We start from the raw sequence: 20295 nt of genomic DNA on the forward strand, positions 1-20295 counted from the left end.
ATGACTTGGGGCAAGTCACTTAGCCTCTCTGTGCTTCGTTTTAGAGATTCAGAAAAAATATGTTAATACTAATACTTGCCTAATTATTATTATTATTATTAGAATTGCAGGATTACCTAGGGACCCCAATCATAAACCAGGACTCTATCATGCTAAGCGTGGTGCAAAAAGACAGTCACTATCTGCAAGAGTTTACAGTCTAAGCAAGTTTCAGAGTAGCAGCCGTGTTAGTCTGTATTCGCAAAAAGAAGAGGAGGACTTGTGGCACCTTAGAGACTAACCAATGTATTTGAGCATAAGCTTTCGTGAGCTACAGCTCACTTCATCGGGATGACCCTCACCAGGGTGTTGTGAAGCATTCTATAGAAAACATTGATGGAGTCAAACCAACACCCCAGATCCAAATTTTCTTGGGAGAGAATTCATTAAGGATCCCATTTAAAGCCTACTGAAATCAAAGGAAAGACTCCCATGGACCACACCCTCAATACTTCACTACCAATACCTTGCTCAGCTCTAGTCAGACCCACCAGAGGGGTTTATATGAACTGAGTATTTATCTGTGTGGGGGAAGGATCTTGGTCCATTCCCTAGCGAACAGGTGTCCATATCATAGCTGGCTCCCTTCAGGGCCAAGAATTGAACAGGCCATGGAGCCTGAGCTATCTTTGCACCACTAGAGATGGTTTTTCACGACTGAAGGCTCAAGGACACTGGTTAGGCAATATGCAGGGGGCTTACATGGATGCTGTCTAGGCCAATGCTGACCTGTGGCTAAATCAAGGATTTTAGTATCTAGCACTCTCAGTCTGGCACTATTCAGCTAAGCACAAAACTTGACATAAAGCCTGCGCTTTGTCTGACGACATACATGGCAGGACATGGCTAGAAGTTCTGCCAGTTTTTCACCGGCAGAGAGAGTTGCTGTGTCATCAGTGAGAGATGCTCTATGGATGTTCGATCACGTCTCTGAGTTTCCTCTCTGGTATTTCATTCTGCAACCTACAGGAAGGACTTCGTGGGACAGTTGTGTGAGAACTACCCCAGACTCAGCATGAAGGAAGCAGCACAGGGCGCATGCTTGGCACAACCGAATGCCCGCACTGGGCAAAGCTCACCTTGTGCAGAGGGTCAGCACAATGTCTGTGAGAACCACTCCACTCCTTAAACTGGCACTTGAATGAACCTTACGTGGGGTCTGAACCTGGCACGATTACGCTGGTGTGTGGAATTGGTAGAAAAAAAGGCTTCTCAAGGCCCTATCATGTACAAATAATCGCTTTCCATTCCCAAAACCCAGGATGTGCCCTGTACCATGCTAACCACTTCTTTTGGCTGGATGTCTAAAGGAGTGATCTACCAACATCCTGACAGGGTTTGAGACTCAGATCAGAGTGCAGAGCATTGCTCAGGTATAATAACGTACTTGATAAAGTGCTTCCCTGGCTGTGAGAGTCTGTGCACTGGAAAAGCAGTCACAGCATTCCACCAGCCAATAAAAACATGATAAAATGCTGGAGGAAAATGAGGCAACTCCTCCATTGCAGAGAGTGAGGGAGAAGGGCTCTGTGGATGCCAAAATAATTGGATAAATAGACAGAGAAAAATATTCCTGGTGGAGGCAGGAAAACACGTTTAGACCTTATAGTTCTAAGCACATAATTCAGGAAGGAGTTGCTCTCATGAAACAGTTTCTGTTCTGTTCCTCTGGTACAAACCCAGAGTTAAGCCACTCAGGCCAATGGAATTACTCTGGATTTGCAGAGGAGTAAATGAGTGTGGAATTTGGCTCAATAGATGTAAATTGACATAGCTCCAATGAATTCAATGGAGTTGTGCCAGTTTATAACAGCCAAGGACCTGGCCCAGTACCTCCAATATTGCTAAGTTCAGTGGTGCTCTGAGATCTACTGATGGAAAGTGCTATATAGTAGCCGGGTGTTATTATTGTTATTATTAAGACTGGCCCTGCAAGAGGCAGATGATGCAGGCAAAAGTCTAGGGTGACCAGATAGCAAATGTGAAAAATAGGGACAGGGGGTTGGGGGGGTAATAGGATCCTATATAAGAAAAAGACCCAAAAATCAGGACTGTCCCTATAAAATCGGGACATCTGGTCACCATACAAATGTCTGACGTGCCACTTAACTTGAGGATAATGAATGAAGCCCTGCAATTTCTAAAGCGTGACCTACCACAAATCATAAGTGGATGTGCTGTGTAGATGCAGCAGTGTTGGACATATTATGGTTTGGCATCAAGTGCTGCTATCCTCTTTTTCCACTGGAACAGACAATGTAGCAACAAATGTAAGAGGAGCTTTTTTGTAGCCTTGCATATGATTGCATGGTAGTGACGCAAATGAGGATGTGACTACGGGTTCTCCTTCCTCTCCTCTAGACACAGGCAATTGAGTTCTTAATGGAGGGGGAGGGATAGACATGCACACAGGAAGAGCTGGATACCACTTTGAACCATGGCTTTGATCTTGCATCACAGGCTGCCTGAGAGCGGCATGTTTCTGCTTCGGAGCCAAGGCAGTGAATGGTTGGGGCAACAAATCTACAGAAGTACCGTGGGCCACATCGAATCAGGCCTTTTGCATGCAGCAGAGCCCATGTATTTTACCATTTACAATACATTTTTAGATCTTAAAATAATATTTCAGCTTCTTGGCTGTGCTAACTGAAGCCCACACATACACAGTATGGCAGCGCTCTGGCCCCCTATATATGCTGGGCAACATATAGAGGTGAATGAGCCTGCTATGATTTTTGCACTAATGTATCTGCCTCTCTGTTCAAGTCCCATTGCTAACAACCCGTCCAGGACATTGAGTAATACAGTGATTCTCACCTTGGAGTATGTGCACCCCTGGGGGTACGCAGAGGTCTTCCAGGGGGTACAGCCACTCATTTAGATATTGGCCCAGTGTTACAACAGACTACATAAAAAGACCAGCAAAGTCAGTACAAACTAAAATTTCATACAGACAATGACTTGTTTATACGCCTCTGTAGACTGTGCACTAAAATGTAAGTACAATTTTTATATTCCAATTGATTTATTTTCTAATATGATAAAAATTAGAAAGTAAGAAATTTTTCAGTAACAGCGTGGCTGTGAAACTTTTGTATTTTTATGTCTGATTTTGTAAGCAAGTAGTTTGTAAGTGAGATGAAACTTAGGGGTAGCAAGACAAATCAGACTCCTGAAAGGGGTACAGTAGTCTGGAAAGATTGAGAGCCACTGGTGTAATATATACATGGATTTAGGCCCAGGCATCAATGTATATAGCGCCCAACCTTCACCCCACTTGAATTCGATGGCAGATTTCCCATTGATTTCAGTGGGGGCATGGTCAGATGCATGGAGCCTGAGATAGTTCTTGTAAATATTTTATATTTACTGGGCAACACGTGACATGAATCCAACACAGCAACATACCTTCTGCTGGTTCAGGGCAAGGTAAATGAATCCCCTTCCGCTCAGGGCCTGTACATTTCTAGGGTCCTCCTTCAGGATGGCATTAAAATCAAAAATCGCGGTTTTCTTCTGGCCAAGGTGTCCATAACATCGGGCCCTGGTGAGAAGGGACTCTTCAGCGTAGCCACCTGGTCAAGAGAGAAATGTGCAAATCAAACAGAAAGGATGCTACAGCCTTCTAGTATGACATGTCCCAAATTGGCACTGTGGGTGAAATCACACCACAGGCAGCATGCTCTGCTCCACAAAAGCCCTATTTAGAGGACTTAGGTGGTACATGGACCTTTTGCAACTCTTGTGTAGCAGGACATAATGCTCGTCAGCTAGTCAGCTCTGAGGCTGGGGTAGAATAGCAGGAGACTGAGCTGGGGCTCGGTCCCCAGTGTTTGGAAAGCTGGGGGAAAATGTTAAAGCAGAATGGTGATGAAGAAACCTATCCAAAAAATGCAAAATTCACCCCGGTGCACAAGAACGTAAACACCCCTTTCAAGTCCTCAGGATCTAATCTTATTTCCCACTGAACTCAATAGGAATTTTGCTGTTTGATTCAGTGAGACCAGTATTAGCAGAGTGTTTAGTGGTTCAACAGGGCCTTTCATCTGCACTAGAGGAATTAAATGGGACTTAAGGGTGCATAGGGTTGTGCTGGCTCCCCACACGGAGGTGGCTTTCACCCTTAAAGACTAAATCAGTGAGGGGCACTAAAGAGATTATTTTGTACATGAAGCCCAGAAATATTATGGCTCCAATGTTCGGACACACACTGATGCTGCAATCAGTATTTGCATCCTGTATTTCCTTGCACCTTATCATGTTGCTAAGTCTAGTTCTGCCCTCTTTATGCTGAGTGGTGTCTGACTCTGCAGCTAATACCATGGACTCAATAGGATGGTTCCAAGTGAGCAGAGACTGCCCCTTAGACAACTGAGACTTTACTCTTCACTTTCCCAGTGATTGTTGCTCTTTGGAGTTTTTATCAAGTAACTGTCCAAGGTCTCTTGGATGTCTCCTCTGAAAGCATAATTGGTTCTTAACGCCTATTTGAACAGTATAATTTGTTTTGATAATCCCCTCCCCCCAACCTGATGTGTCTGAAAAATGATGGAAGGAAAATGGTAACTTCACAAGTGAAATTTCTAAAATGATTCCTCCCCAATGGACTTATTTCTGACCTCCCTTCCACGTTGCTGAACTTGCTATAGTTACAATAACTGCAGGGGACTTGAAACCTTGAAAACATCTGGGGCGGGAACTGCCCCAGCATGGAGAGACACAGCTGTCTGGTTTCTGTCAGCTGCAGCGTTTTGAATCAGCTGTTCGTTGCACCCCTGCCATCCCTGCTGCACACAGATAATACATGATGCAGCCAGTTACACGGAAAAGCGATCACGTCTCTTGTGAGCTTGGCTTTTTGCATTTTCAGTCTCTCCAACCTTCCATATGGAAATGGCCCTTGTCACTGAGGATGAAAAGCCAGTATCAATAGTGTGGGCTAGATTGTGACTTGGACTTACATATCAGTGACGTGGGGTAGAAGCTCCCTTACTTGCGGAAGCTATCCGGACTTGGGGCAGTAGATAGAAGGGGAATGGCTGGGATGGGTGGGAAATGGGCAGAGCCCCCTATGCGCTGGCTGGCACAGAGGAGTGGTATAGGCCAGCCATAAATTACTATCCCCTGGAAACAGCAAGGATGCAGGCAGAGAATCGAGACTCAGTTGGGGATGTGAGTGTAACCTCCATTCTAGCTGAGGTAAACAAAAGTGTTCACAGCCATTCCACCCCGCTAGAGATGGTGGCAAAGTTCATATCCCTATGTTACATCATGATAATAACACACGGCCGTGGAATCTCCGGAGCCATTTCCCTGCAGCCCCTCACCCAAGCTCTGATTGTCTCAGCTGCTAACCAAAGCTGCTTTCCCGACAGCATTTTTACTAATGGCATGTTTCTTGCACTTCCCTACTCAATGCCTTGGCCGGGATTTGTACATCAACGGAATCCTCGTTCCCCAGCAGAGGTGGAGAAACCAGGCTTTGCACATCAGGCAATGAGAGAAAGAAGACTGTAGAGTCTGAGGCAGAACTCCAGTTAAATACAGTAGTTGAAATCAACAAGCAGCCAAGGTGTGCATTACCCAGAGAATGGCTGTCTGACCTTCGGAGGAATAGGTGTGCCCCAGCTCCTTAACTGTAACATGGGGGGGTGAGGATCCTTCTCTCACCGTTGTGAAAATTAATGACTGCTTGGGAGGTACCCAGATACCCAGCAGCTATGTCCAAAGGGATCTCGCCCTATGCAGACTCATAGTGATAGCTGCAATAAACTTAGCCATTAACATTAGGATTTATTTCACCCGTTCAGTAATAAAGGAAATTAAAAACTGCACAGCTTCAATGCTTTCCCTTAAAACGTTTACAGCATCTGCCTCTTGGAACTCAGTGATATTTAACCAACAATTATATTTTACTCAGTAAAACAAAACAAAGAAACTGTTGATCATATTCAAAAGGAATTCAAAAATAATAATGTTTTAGCTTTTTAAAAAATTTACTTTATTTGTTTTTAAAACGTGTACATGGGGAAAATAAGCTTTCACCAAAGTTTTCCATAAGGATAGAGGATGATTTACTACCACCTAGTGGAGATACATATGGAGTGCTGCAGGACAAGTTTTATTTAAAGTCAGAGGCATTCAATTTTAGTTAGATCAGTGCAAGCTGATCCTTGTGTCTGTGTGGATCCAGTTACAGGACTGGGCCCTGAATTGGTAAATATGGACAAATTACTGATTTCTCTCTTCATCCAAAAAACAACTTTACCTGCTTTGCAAAGTATTTTGCGATCCTTGAATGAAAAAGCAACATGCAAAGTATTTTTGTTCTAATTTAGCTTTAAACAACAATAGATGATGCTCATACAAAACCAGCTCATACAAAACCATCAAGTCAGTGGCTGAGCTGGCATAGAGCACAGGAATCCCTGTTTTGTTTTTGCTGATGCTGTCATCACATAGTATATTGAATGCTACTACAATTCATTTAAAAGAGCAGCTGAGGATGGAGACCGAAATGGAAAATATTTACTAAATCATCCAAGTCCAATGTTCTGCATCTACCTGCCATTATCATAATGTCAGTGTTTGAAACGTCCTGTCAAAAAGCCAGAGCCAGCTAAAGACTCCTGGTGAATAAAATGGGATTGCACTATATAATCAAAGGAATATTTTACTTCTCAGATGAGCCTTCCCACATGAAGTGCTTTGCCAATTAGTCTTGGGAGAATAATTTCAGCATGCTGTATGCTGGAGATAATCAATTTCTGAAGATGACTAAGATGATATAGGAAAAGGTGTCTCTAACGCTTATCTATGAAAATAGACAGCAGCTGCTTTGCTTAGAGTGGATGTGTAGCTGCAATTCACGTTATAGTCTAATACTTTGATTGCAGCAGTGCTCTTAGTTCCCAGTCAGAAAGAGGGGCCCCAGTGTGCTGGATGATGCACAAATGCAGTCCCTTCTCCAAAGAGTTTACAAAGACAAAAAGCACATTGTGACAAAGATGGAGAAGGGAGGCGGAGGGTAACACCAGTAAGAACACGCAGTTACATAGATCAGTCATGTGCACAGGTTGCTGGCCCCAGATAAAATAAATGAATCAATACATAGTGGATCTCCCCAGCTAGCTGTCATTGCTTTCTGATTATCGTCAGGTGTCCCAGCAGACGTGGGTCTCCTGAAGGGATTTGGGGGAGGAGCTTGTAATTAGCTACATATGAAATTTTCAGATGTGGCCCCTGTTTTTTGTTGACTCATTTGACACCCAGAGTCTCTGAAAAATTGGGGCACCAAAGTGAGCAGCCACATTTGAAAATGTAACTGTTAGGAGAGAGGTGCATTCAGTGGAAGTTCTGAAAGCCAGGCCCAAGATCTCTGAAGCTGGGCACCCAGAACTGAACCACTCAGAGTTAGTAGATCCTCTAGAAAATGGCCTTAAGGAAAGACTTAAGTTGACATCACTGAGCCTGGGATCAGGTCCTCAGTAACCTGCCTAAGGCCATACACACAGGGCAGCTCTGGAAGCAGAATGCAGGTCTCCTGGGTTCCAGGCTTGGGCCCTGTCTAATGGATCACACTACCTTCCCCATACATTAAATACATGGATCTCTTAGATACTTTCTTTTCTCTGTTTAATTTTTATTGCTTGCAATTTTAAAGGTAGGGGAGATTAAAAGGGTTAAAATGTTTTTGCTTGACAGAAATGACCACCCAAGAGACTCAGAACAGACAATAATCCCATTGCTTAATATGCCACTAGAAAGCGTTCAGATATCATGATGCTGAGGGCAGTATACGAGCCTATATAGAAGAGAATAGAACCAAAGTTTCTTCTGGTACTAATGAAATCAGTGGTGCTGTGGTCATTCACCCAGCAGAGATACTGGCTCTAAGTTTGTCTAAGCTTAGAGTTTTTCCAACACTTGCTTTGTTGAACTTCCATCTTTGCATTCCGTTGGCCCTCATTTTGGTGGGTTGTTTGTCAGTTTCCATTTCATGTTATTTCATTGGATGGCTCTCTTCTTCTAGTCAACGTTTGCCAAATTGACAACTGGCAGGACCTGCTTTTCAGAGCAATGCAGCAGGCTCACAAGGGTGACAGCTTCTCTTTTGTGGCTGTATTTATTTATTTACCAAACCCTCTTAGGTTATTTGAGGTTCCCTCAGAAGTGGGATTGCTCAGCATTCCTTTTCTGCATCTTTGTCCTTGAAAATGTCTGCACGCAGTTAAGAGAAATCCCACAATTGCAGTTCGCTTGGTTTCTGCTGTTTGTCATGAAATTGCTTTGATCAGGCAGTTTGGTTGAGTTTCCTAGGAAACCTGGAAAGCTTCTCTCTAAGAAGTTCTAATGGTCCCCTCTCCTCCTTCACTCATTGGTGGGAACTGGAGCTGGACCTGTCAGAGGAAACAGTGTGGTACTGCAGCCAAGGAAATCAGAGGTGCTGTTGGTGTTTGCAACCAAACCAAGAGGGGATGGCTTGAAAGCACCTCTCTATTATACCCTAGCAAAGAGCAGCATTCCTTTCTAGCACATAGCAAAGGGAGACACATTACCTAATGTAGCTCCAAAGGGACATGATATGGCAACTTAGCCAGTATGGCCAGGCCCTAGCTAGTTAGAAGGACACCTCTAAAGGTTTAGTAGATATAACCTACAAGTGGCAGGACACTGGGAGAAAGAATCCCCTGGATGAGAGGGGGTGCTGGGAGGCAGAAGCAGAACCATTTAGCCGGGAAAGGAGTTGGTTGGAGCAGATGGGGTGGAATCAGAAAATGTGCACGACTCTGGTTTGGATAATAACCCAGACGGGTCTGTCTCACTGTCTCGCCGTATAATGCCGTAGGTCAAGACATGTGAATGTGTGATATTAGGATTCCCTTTGCTCTGATCGCAAAAGAATCAATCATTTGGCTATGAAATGTACAAAATATTCATCTGAAAGCTGCAGAACATGAATCTCTCGTTCATTCACACACCTTTTTCCTTTCAAAGCAATCTCGATAAGCATCTTCATGTACTAAGGGTTGTGATCAATGACAGTGGTGTCCCCATATTGGATCCATTGTACATTTTTCTTCATTGGGAGGTCAGTGAGCACAGCCTTTTGCCCAGCTGCCTGGAGAGATGTGCCAGAGGATCCACATTTTCAGTTACAAAGCTTTCACCCTCAAGTTACGCTCCAAACTTCCACACTAAATGTTATTAATATTTGCAGGTTTCAGAGTAGCAGCTGTGTTAGTCTGTATTTGCAAAAAGAAAAGGAGTACTTGTGGCACCTTAGAGACTAACAAATTTATTTGAGCATAAGCTTTCGTGTGAATGCATCCGACGAAGTGAGCTGTAGCTCACGAAAGCTTATGCTCAAATAAATTGGTTAGTCTCTAAGGTGCCACAAGTACTCCTTTTCTTTTTATTAATATTTGCGGGGCTGTAATGATCCGCGCCAATAAAAGACCATGTCCACTTCTTAACAAGCATCTGTACCAGCAAGCGGGAAGCTGATAAGCCAGAACGCATGGGCTGTGGAACTGAGCTACCTCAAGGCAATTAGCAGTTTTCCTTTTCTTTTCATGATCTCTCTTCTTCTAGATGCTACTGTCATAACATTTGCTCTGAATGAAAGTCAGATTTCCATAAGAATACAGTTCTGCTTAGAATGTGCCAGAGACATTTCCAAATTAGCTCAGCCCCTCTCTTTGGGGAAAGCTGAGATACTGTTTCATCCTGCCTACCGCCAGGTGTGTAACCTTTTAGCAAGCAATGCATCTGAAACACCCACAAACTCCTTGGAGCAGGGAAGCTCAGCTGTGGGTAAGCAGGATTTGGGTGGCATTTACAATATTTACCATAGGTTAACACAGAGGAAACAGAACATATCCCATCAACAGTACTAATGTGGGAGGTTTCAGGGGATTAAATGGCCGAGCAGACTGAAAATGGGATGTGAGCCTTCTCCAGCTAGGTAGCCTAGCCCAGACTAGAACTAAACCAGGAGCCATTCCAAGCCACTTGCCATCTGTGTGAAACAAACCCTGTGTGAAACAAGGCAGCGATCATGGGGAGAAGTTTCAAAAGTGATTTAGACACTAAGGACCCAAGGTCAATAGGACTCCATTGTAAAATTTTCAAATGGGCTTAAATGACATAGGTCCCTAATCCCACTGGCAAAGTGGAGCCTGAAACCTGGGCTCCGCAGTGGCATGCTTTTGAAAATTATACTCTATGAGCCAAAGAGAACAGATGACCACAGCCCCAAAGCACCATTACAATCATTTATGAGAACAGCCAGAGTGAGTCAGAGCAATGGTCCATCTAGCCCATTATCCTGGCTTCTGATAGCAGACGGTGCCAAATGCTTCAGAAGGAATGAACAGGTGATCTATCTCCTGTCGTCCAGTCCCAGCTTCTGGCAGTCAGAAGTTTAGGGACTCCCACAGCATGGGGTTGTGTCCCTGACCAACTTGGCTAATAGCCATTGATGGACCTATTCTCCATGAACTTATCTCATTCTTTTTTAAACCCAGTTATACTTTTGGCCTTCACAACATCCCCTGGCAATGAGTTCCACAGGTTGACAGTGCGTTGAGTGAAGAAGTGCTTCCTTATGTTTGGTTAAAACCTGCTGCCTATTAATTTCATTGGATGACCCCTGATTCTTGTGTTATGTGACAGGGTAACTGACACTTGTTTATTCACTTTCTCCACACCTGTCATGATTTTATAGACCTCTGTCATATGCTCCCCTTAATCGTCTCTTTTCTAAACTGAACAGTCCCAGCCATTTTAATCTCTCCTTGAATTATTCATTACTTATTTTACAGTAGTGTCTAGAGTCCAGCATTGTGCTGAGTGCTGCACAAGAACACAGAGAAACTGTTACCTTATAGAGCTAGCAGTAGACAGAGACAAGAAGTGGGAGGGGAACGAGAGGTGAAGTGACTTACCCAAGGTCACGCAACAGGTCAGCAGCAGAGCTGAGAACAGAAACCAGATTTCCTGAGTCTTAATGTGCTGCCTCTCCACTAAAGGATGATGCCTCCCTGCTTCTAGCCGTGGCTGCGTTCTGCAGGGGAATTTCCAGATGGCCAGGATGACCAGCATCTCACAGAATCATAGAAATGTAGGGCATTTCAAGAGGTCATCAACTCCAGCCCCCTGTGCTGAGGCAGGACCAGGTAAACCTAAACCATCCCGTATAGGAGTTTGTTCAGCCTGTTCTTAAAAACCTCCACAACCTCCTTTGGAAGTCTATTCCAGAGCTTTACTACCCTAATATCTAACTTAAACTTCTGGGAACTACATGGACTCCAACCAACTCATTTCACACCTGTCACAAAGTAGTTGTTGTATGTTAAGGACTTTGGTCATTGTCTCTCTGGGCCACTTCATAGCCAGTTAGAGGAGAATGATCATGGAATACAGAGCCCTTCTCCTGAGCCACTTACACCCTCCCCTTGTAAAGATTTTGTTTGCATTTTATCACCATATTTAGAGGGAAGCAGAAATAATGGATGAGGATTGAAGTCTGCCCACACACTGGCCTAGTTCCCACAGAAGTAAACCTCTCATAAGCCTACCTGATGCAATGATAGCAAAGGAAAGGTTGGCAATAGCTTCTTTGACGTAAGTATCTCCCTGCTTATTCTTCAGGATGGTCATAGCCCTGGAGTGGCAGTGAGTTTGCATCAGCTTTCGGTCTTCGTCTTTGAAAATATCCATGATCAGCAGAAGGCAGGAAGTGTCTCCGATTTGGATCACTTTCTTTAGCAACTTAACAAGGACAGAGAAAAAGGGGAGGAGGGTTAAATTGACATACATGGAAATCGGAAAGGATCAGAGGCAGCTGAACTGTGGGCATAGACATAGGAAAACACTCCTGAGTCTAACAGTTTGGCATTGAACTAGAGCAGTATTTCTCAACATGATCCCCAGGGTTGGTGATGAAAAGCAGTGAGGGGTGGGGTGGGGGTCAGAAAGTGTCAACATTTTTATTCCAATTCTAAAGCAAGGAAAATAAAATTTTCCAAATAACTTCAGTGCAGCCCAAACCTTCAAAGTGTGTGAGGTCATATACTAATAATAAAACTCCTGTAACTTTGCCCCTTTCACATCCACACAGGGGGCCTTACCCCCTTGCTCCCCTGCCAACCTTCACCCTTCAAGGTCAAGTATTCCCTTGTCAATCTCTTGAAACACACACAACAATAAATTTGATGGGCTTTGCATTGCTATTGTTAATACACTTTTTACTTTCCCCTTTATGATAAATCCAAAGTGGGGCAGGTGATGAAAATGTTTGACTTTCAATAAGAGACTGTCAACCTGGAAAGGTTGATAAACACTGAACGAGAGCCTACCATTTATAAGGATCTCCAATCTCAATGTAGATGCCACATCACGAGGGAATAACCAGTTTGGCAATGCAATATTTGGGCATTCAAATGCAACAGCATGTTAGCGCTACTCTCCCTGGCTCCGGATGGAGCCATGAAACATAGAAACAGCACACATTTTGAAATAAAGGCAGGAAAAATGTTATCCAAAATTCCCAGCTTTGGAGTAGGTTTGTTTTGAATTTGGGGAGAAAGGTTGGGTTGGTTCTTATTAGAGAAGGTAAAGAAAAGGGAAAAGAATTGTGAAAAATTTCATAAAATTCAAAGAGAGCTGAACGGTACTGTAATGGCCCCTAAAGAGATTTGGTCTGGTGGAGAGACTGGGGGAAGACTCTCAGTTCTGGGCCATAAAAGCAAAAATCAAGGAGTTCATGAAATGTCATCGAAGAACCACCCCTGGTTAGTGCTTTTTACAGCTGAACTGACAATTAGGGTAAATGTGTAGGTCCAAATATCACAACAGAGGAACTTTTCCCTCTAATGTCCCCTACGGTGCTGAAGGCCACTGTGCTGCTATCTTTTGGATGATAATACACAAACCAATCATTAAAGATCCCATTTAGAGTATTCACAAGAACAATGTCCTGGCTAAATTCCAACTCAGAGCACAGCTGCTTTTTGGACAGTCAATACAGTACCTGGTTGAAAGTGCGCAGAGAACTTACCATAGCAGAATGTGATTTTTCTGTTACACTTCACCACGGGTGAATTCATTTTAGTGGCAGGTGACATGAACTTCATTTCATTTGCAGGGGATGGAAGGTTGCTGTGTAAAGGTCAGGGTATCTTTATTACCTCCTTTTAGAAAAGGTGCTTTCCGTTGCACCAGAAAGGCAAGTCCACAACTTGGATAGGAATTTTTGCATATAAAAACATGGTGCAAATAGAATACAGAGGCACTGAAGGCAAAATGAATGTAGTGATTTCAGATGCTCCCTCCCTGCCACCCCTTAGGTACCAATTTTGATGAGAAAAAGCTGACACTAGGCTCAATTCTTCACTGCCATATACATGCAGCTGAGCAGGTGTAAAGCAGATGTGAAGTCTCACCACTCGAGGATTGCACCTACCCTGTACACTTCTGCAGTGATTGACACTTGGTGCAAAACAAGCGCAGGTGGACTAGTGCAGGCATGTGAGCTGCCACATTATGGGGCAGAAAGAAAAGGAGGACTTGTGGCACCTTAGAGACTAACCAATTTATTTGAGCATGAGCTTTCGTGAGCTACAGCTCACTTCATCGGATGCATACCGTGGAAACTGCAGCAGACATTATATACACACAGAGATCATGAAAAAGGTATTGTTTCATGATCTCTGTGTGTATATAATGTCTGCTGCAGTTTCCACGGTATGCATCCGATGAAGTGAGCTGTAGCTCACGAAAGCTCATGCTCAAATAAATTGGTTAGTCTCTAAGGTGCCACAAGTCCTCCTTTTCTTTTTGCGAATACAGACTAACACGGCTGCTACTCTGAAACCTGTCATTATGGGGCAGGTGGCAGTGTGGGAAATCTGCTGCTCTCTTTCAGACACTGATCTTCAGGGTTTTCCCAGTGTTCCTGGTGGCTATCAAAGCTTGCAAGACTTGGAAAATTGGAAAGGAAAGAAAAATGTCCACAAGAAGTTTTATGCCATCAGTGTCAGAGTTCAAGTGTGATTCCATCATGGAATATGCCCCTTTGGGTAACATGTCCTGGCCAAAGAGTAAAGCAATGGATTTTCAACCACTGTTTTTGTGTATATCCAAAAGGGAAAAAAAATTGTGACTCCAAATAACAAGTACATTAAAAAGTTTGTTCAAAGTCAGACGTTCCAAGGACTATATGTGAACTCTGATGAGTGGTATCGCTAACTCAGAGCCCTCACATTCTTAGCACATAGCACAGAAGCTTTATACTCCACAGGGGAAAAATAACACCTTTGGTTTGGTGGAATACTTTTCTCCTTTTCATCGGGAGGCTTTATTACACAGTTTTAAAATGCAACAGTGTCCTCTGCTGGCAAACTCCGGTCATTTAACCATTTAATTTTGGCTGTTACATCTGCTTAGCAGAAATAAAAATTCTTGAATTCCTTCCAATTTAATAAGCAACCTCCCTACGTCCACAGGCATTGGTCTCTTTTATCCAAGGGACCCCAAAACACTTCTGCCAGTGATAACATATTAAGCTTAATATTTTTCTTACTCTATTTATATTTTAGTGGCACCTGCAATATGCTGCGTTCCACCTAGATCTGCAGGAAGACACACTTTCTGACCAAGAAGCTGCCTTCTAAAGTAGGCAAGTCTTATTAATTATCATCACTTTTGGATCCAATGAAATGCGGAAGTTAAAGAACGTGTTAAAGTCCATGCAGCAAGTTTGTGTCCATGAATCCCAGCTGTCCTGATTCCTAGAGCTTTGCCGTCGCCGCTAGATTCAGTGCCACTAATACCACTGTGTATCGGATCATGGTTACTGCGTTCCTCCTCCATACCTGTATGTGCCACTGATGCTCTCCCCCTGGGATGCCCCACATTGTTAGGAAGTTACAATGGGTGGATGCGGTTTTACTGTGGCAAAACACTTCTTCCTAGAGTTTCCAAACTTGGTTTCAGTGGGAGCTGTGTGTATGCAATGAACAGGATAAGCAGTCTGCGGGTGCTGAGAGGAAGATTCTGTTTATCAACTGACCTTGGAACTTGGGTGCTCTTTAAGACAAGCCATTACCTAAAACCAGAGAGGGGAAGGGACCTCTGGTTCTCTTAGTAAGTACCAACCAGGGCAGGGTCAGAGCTAGAAATGGAGGTCATTGTACCCCAACTTCTTAGTCACTCGCCTTCCTGGTAGCTTTTCACCTGACGGGTCAAGTATTAGCTTTCCTAGGTGCAGTTGGTAAGGGAATTAGATATTCTCAGATTTCAGGTGAATGTACGATTTAAACCACAATTCTCAATCAATGATTTCCACCTGTGAGTTGAGTGATTCCACAGAGACTCTAGTTCCCTGGTGGCAGACAGTAATTCTTAACCCATCCACTAGGGAATAAATTTCATAAGATTACAGCTTTATTTGCAGGGCCATAAACACAGACATGTTCTCTGCTTTGGAGAGACATGAATCCGCTAGCCTGTGAGATCCCAAAATAAGGCAACAGTTTGCAGATCTTCTTGCTGCCTCATGTAGGCACCGGGAAAGAGTTGCAGAGACTCATTAGCAAGACTGGATAGCTGCAGAAGAAAGGCAATAGCCTATTTCCTTCCCTTTTAACGGAAAATTACCAATTGCATCAATGATATTACCACCACGGTAGCACATTCAATCATGCTCTATCTAGTTAAGGGGCTCTGCTGAAAGGTGTCATTAAATGAAATGTGATGAATGGGCTGCATTTGGTTGTGTCCTTGTACAGCCTGTGTTACAATCCAAGAGCTTCCCCTTCCAAGCCTGAGTCTGGATCATCAAAGTTGTGTTAGTGACTGGGATACTTAAATCTAATTTTAGCTCTGAACTTCACCATGTCTCCACCCCGGGGTCTGCTGCTATGGAGTCGTGCTGCACTCCAGCGATTTTAATTTAAGACCTGAGAGGCACTTGACCAGGCTTGTATTATTTTTGGTCACATTAAGGATGTTATCCCACATGTACATGGCACTATTTGTGGCAGAGGCTCCACACTGCTGGGTGAAGGGATGTGTAAGTAGGTCCACTGTAACTATCCACAGGGAAATGACGATACCCTGGGAATTCATCTGAAACTTTGCACCTCCCAGAATTAGAGCAGGTTGACAAGTTTTGAATTTGAAAATCTCCAGCAAGAAAAGGGACTAATTTTTCATGAAAATGTTCATGAAAGACTAACCCGTTTTCCAAGCAGCTGGCCCCAGAACGTTGCCAATATTCTTGTCCCAGATCACGACACACAAATTGTTTGCAAATACCACTAAGTGCGTACATACAGCATCCCTAACGTCAGCCAATGAGAACAGTGGACTCCCCAGTCATTTCACCCACAGGACTTTGCCTCGCCCTTGTTGCCAGCCAGATGCTTTTTACCTGAGTCCCATCGTACAAGAATCCCTTCTTCAGCTGCAGCAGCGCCAGCCTTGCCAGGATGGGAGACCTCTGGGGATTCCTAGAGAGGGCTACCAAGAGGACTCTGTGAGCTTCTTCCACCCGATCCAGCTGGTACAGGGCATCGGCACACAGGATCTGAGATGCTTCATCAGAAGGGTCCAGCTCCATCAAGAGAGAAGCCAGCTGGTGAACCCCGAAGGCATCCCTGCATAAACAAAGGAAGAACTGCTCATAGTTCTGGTGGAGCTTATCTATTGCTCAGACAGAGCAGCTGGCTCTGAATGAGCCCCATATTAAAATGGTGGCCAAACGCCACAGTCTCCAGAAATGGAGAACTTCCTGTCACTTAAACATCTGAGCCACATTGTAAACATTTCATCAAATGCCCATTTGTAAATGTGCTTATAAGTGCAGGTGAAAGCATGGCTCCAAAAGAGGGTCCAGGTCCAGGATAGGGACTCCTAGACACTATTGCAATACAAACAATAAAAATAATAGGTATAGAAAATCATGTATTGTCTCATTTGAAGAACTCTCTCCTGCTAAAAATTGCTATAAAACACGTACATGGGAACAGCCTTGTTAGATAGCCTCCTGCTGTAAGAACACTGGAGTAGGACCCAGGAGATCTGGGCTCTAGTCTAGGCTCTGCCACGGGTCTATTGGGTGACTATGTGGAAGTAATTTCCTTTCTGTGCCTCAGTTTCCCAATTTGTAAAATGGCAATAATGACACTGACCTGCTTTGTAAAGGGCTTTGAGATCTACTGATGCAAAATGCTATATAGACCTAGGTATTATTAATAAGAGACCTTTCTAAAGTATCCCCAACTGTATAGGCCAAACTGTGCTGTCCGAGTGAGGGACTCCATTTGCCACCAAATTTCTAAACCCATTTCTTTCCCAATCTTTAGAGCCGGTCAGAAAATAGTTGAGTATTTTCCAGGAAGAATATAGAAAGAAATGAAAAAAATAGGGTTTTGAAAATGTTTTACAGAAATTTTCTGTTTCTTCGGATGAAACGCTGAAAATTGGACACAAATGTTTTTGGTTTTCAATTCCTTATTGAAATAGGGGGCAATTTATTAATAAATACAATTTTTCACAACCCCTTCCACCCCCCACCGCAAAAAGCCATTTTTCATTAAAAAAATCAACTGAAAAATACAACCAGCTCTGCTAATCTTATTTATAGCACCCTCCCTCGAAAAAAGTGGAGCAGAATCTTAAATGGATTTAGATGCCATAACTCTGCTTTGATTTGTTTTCCCCCTTAAGTGTTACATTCATTAATTTAGCATTGGATAATGGTACCAGACTGCCAGCCCTGGATATGAACTTATTCTCTTATCCTCCAACAAAGGTGCAGCACGGGTAGCAGAAAATCAAACATCCCTTGCAGTCATTCATCCCTGATAGGTTAGGATCTCTTTTAGAGCGCATAGGAGAGTTGTCTCCATGGCCCATTCAGTGCTTGAACTCTGCTGAGACTTCCAGTGAGGGGGCTTATGAGCACCAAAAATGATTGTTTTTGTGATCTGGATATCTACTCCATGAGAAACCAGAGTGAGATCCCTCTGCCTCTTTTCATCAAGGACACTGAGCAGCCATCAGATGTTAATGGCTTTTGCCCATTACCAGTTTAGGCTGGGTTCCCACCAACTGGTGACCGAGACATGAAAGGGTCTGAATCCCATTCCCATTCACCTGAGCCAATCAACCCCCCAAGCCATACCCTTAGCCATACCCTTCTTTTGTCAGGAATCCATTCAGTCCTGCTCCTTTCTTTTGCCTGAAGGCTGAGCTGCCTTTTGGAGATGGCTTTTTCTGGAGTATCTTCTGCCCTTCTTCCTGGAGCACCTTCAGGAGCAGCCCTCTTTGGTTCCAGGGCACATAGGACTTGACAGTGAGGATGGTTTCATCTAATCTCAGTCGACAGGCAGTGATATAATCCAGGGCTGTGAGGTAAGGACTGCCACCCAAAATCCGGATAAGTCCCCGCCCGCACAGGGCTTTCACACAACTGTTGGGGTGTGGGGAGTCATGCTCAATGACCTTCTGGAAGTCTGGCAGGGCTTGCTGACAGTCATTGGCATGGAGGTAACAAAACCCTCGCAGGACCAGGAGGCTGTTGTAATAAGTATTCTGCTCAGACTCCAAGAGGTGGCTGCAGATCTTCAGGGCGCTGTGGACGTGCCTGCTCAGCAGCTGGCAATCCGCCAGCCGGACACTCAGCTCACGCCTGGACCCTGGGGCGATCTGAATGAGGAACTGGAGAGTGTGGATGACTGGGGAAAGCAGTTCTCTGCCAGCATCATCTCGGAGCTCCGGCCGAGTACGCACGGCTTCCCTGTAGGCTGCAAACTCTACATCCAGGACAGCTCTGGCCTGTTCTTTAATCCTCTCAGTGTCACAAGATGAGAAAAGCTCATCAAAGTGCTGCTTTGCTTGGCCAGGGCTTATCCTGAAGGCATCTATCAAGTCCTGCATCATCTCCCGTGTCCGCCCACCCAAGGAGAAGTAAGCAGCAGCCCGGCCTAGGAGGACACCCAAAGCTCTCTCATCTCCGAACTTACTACCAGCAGATAAGGCCTCCATAGCCTTGCTGTAAACTGCCACACACTCATTGAATTTGTGTTTCTCGTAGAGGTATGCGGCCTCTGCCTGGCATACCTGGATGCCATTCGGTGCTACAGCAAGAAGGAAGTCATAACAGTCACCCAACTGGCCATCCAAGGCCCTGCTATCTGGGCCTGTCTCCCGGTGCACTGAAAGGTAATCAGAGAAGGTCTGGATCACCAGTGGCAGGTGTTCCTGCTGCCTGCTGCGTAGATATGCCACTGTCTCAGCTCGGTGCGTCACGAAAGCTTGTATATAGTCCACCACTCCGTTCCCAGATTGTGTCCCTGACAGCACCCGTGCCAAAGCCCTCGTCAGCAGCAGGTCCACTGAGTGTTTGGGAGGAGTGCTGAGCAGGGCATTGCACCGGCTCACCACCTCTTCATAGTGCCCCTGCCTGAGCATGGCCTCCAGCTTGAATACAGAGGAAGCCAAGTTGTTGGGGCTTAGGGTGGATAGGAAGACTGCAGCTATTCCCACGTTGAGTGACACAATGGCCAAGTTGTTGCAGTGTATGCTGGGAATCTGACTCCTGCCTGTGCACCATATCTCCAGGGTAGCTATCACTTTCTCCCAGGGGCCCTTCCCAAGGGACTTGACTTTCTGCACTGCCAGGAGTGCACTGCAGCTGAATGCAGCCATGTAGAAAGCCGTGGCCAGCGGCAGCTCATTCATAGCTAGGTGCTGGTCCCCTTCCTTGCAGAGCCGCATGGCAAGCTCCTGAGCTGACATTCTGAACACAGAGGCATTTACATCTTCAGCAAGTGTCGTTTCACTCACACCCTGTCGTGTGCCTGTAGAACAGAAATTAGAGCAGTTAAAACTAAGCACGTTGCCACGGCTCGTGGGTATCCATTGTTTTTTCTAAGCCATCAAGCTGACAGACACAAACAAGGGCCTCAGATGTTTTGAAGGTCACAGAGTCCTACAAAGAGCAAAAACTTTGGTCACTGAAAAGTATGCACTTGTAACCGAAAAACAGTCCCTTCCCCAAGCGCTCACACTCTAAGGATATGATGGTAGACCTTGGGTGGATACAAGAATCAGGGGGAGCACAGAATATGCTACACAGATCTGCATGTGGAACAGAGAGGAGAAATTTGCCCTCAGTATTTAATCCTGAATTGTGTTGTTATATTCCATTTGACAAAATATATGAAATATTTTCAGTCAAATACT

The 20295-nt window shown here is 44.5% G+C and overlaps 1 protein-coding gene across 1 annotated transcript in view; it reads right to left on the reverse strand.

Annotated features, from left to right (window-relative positions):
* TTC34 (tetratricopeptide repeat domain 34) overlaps nucleotides 1–19848 on the reverse strand; it is a 45930-nt gene extending 26082 nt beyond the window's left edge. The window contains exons 1-4 of the mRNA XM_077837591.1: nucleotides 18245–19848; nucleotides 16478–16703; nucleotides 11622–11814; nucleotides 3448–3614 (exon numbers count right to left, since the gene is read on the reverse strand). Coding sequence (XP_077693717.1) covers nucleotides 3448–3614; nucleotides 11622–11814; nucleotides 16478–16703; nucleotides 18245–19848 — 2190 coding nt within the window. The remainder of the gene's footprint in view (nucleotides 1–3447; nucleotides 3615–11621; nucleotides 11815–16477; nucleotides 16704–18244) is intronic.
* Nucleotides 19849–20295: the final 447 nt, after the last annotated feature.

This window comes from Eretmochelys imbricata, chromosome 18 (genome assembly GCF_965152235.1).
Source record: "Eretmochelys imbricata isolate rEreImb1 chromosome 18, rEreImb1.hap1, whole genome shotgun sequence".
NCBI classification, from domain to species: domain Eukaryota; kingdom Metazoa; phylum Chordata; order Testudines; family Cheloniidae; genus Eretmochelys; species Eretmochelys imbricata.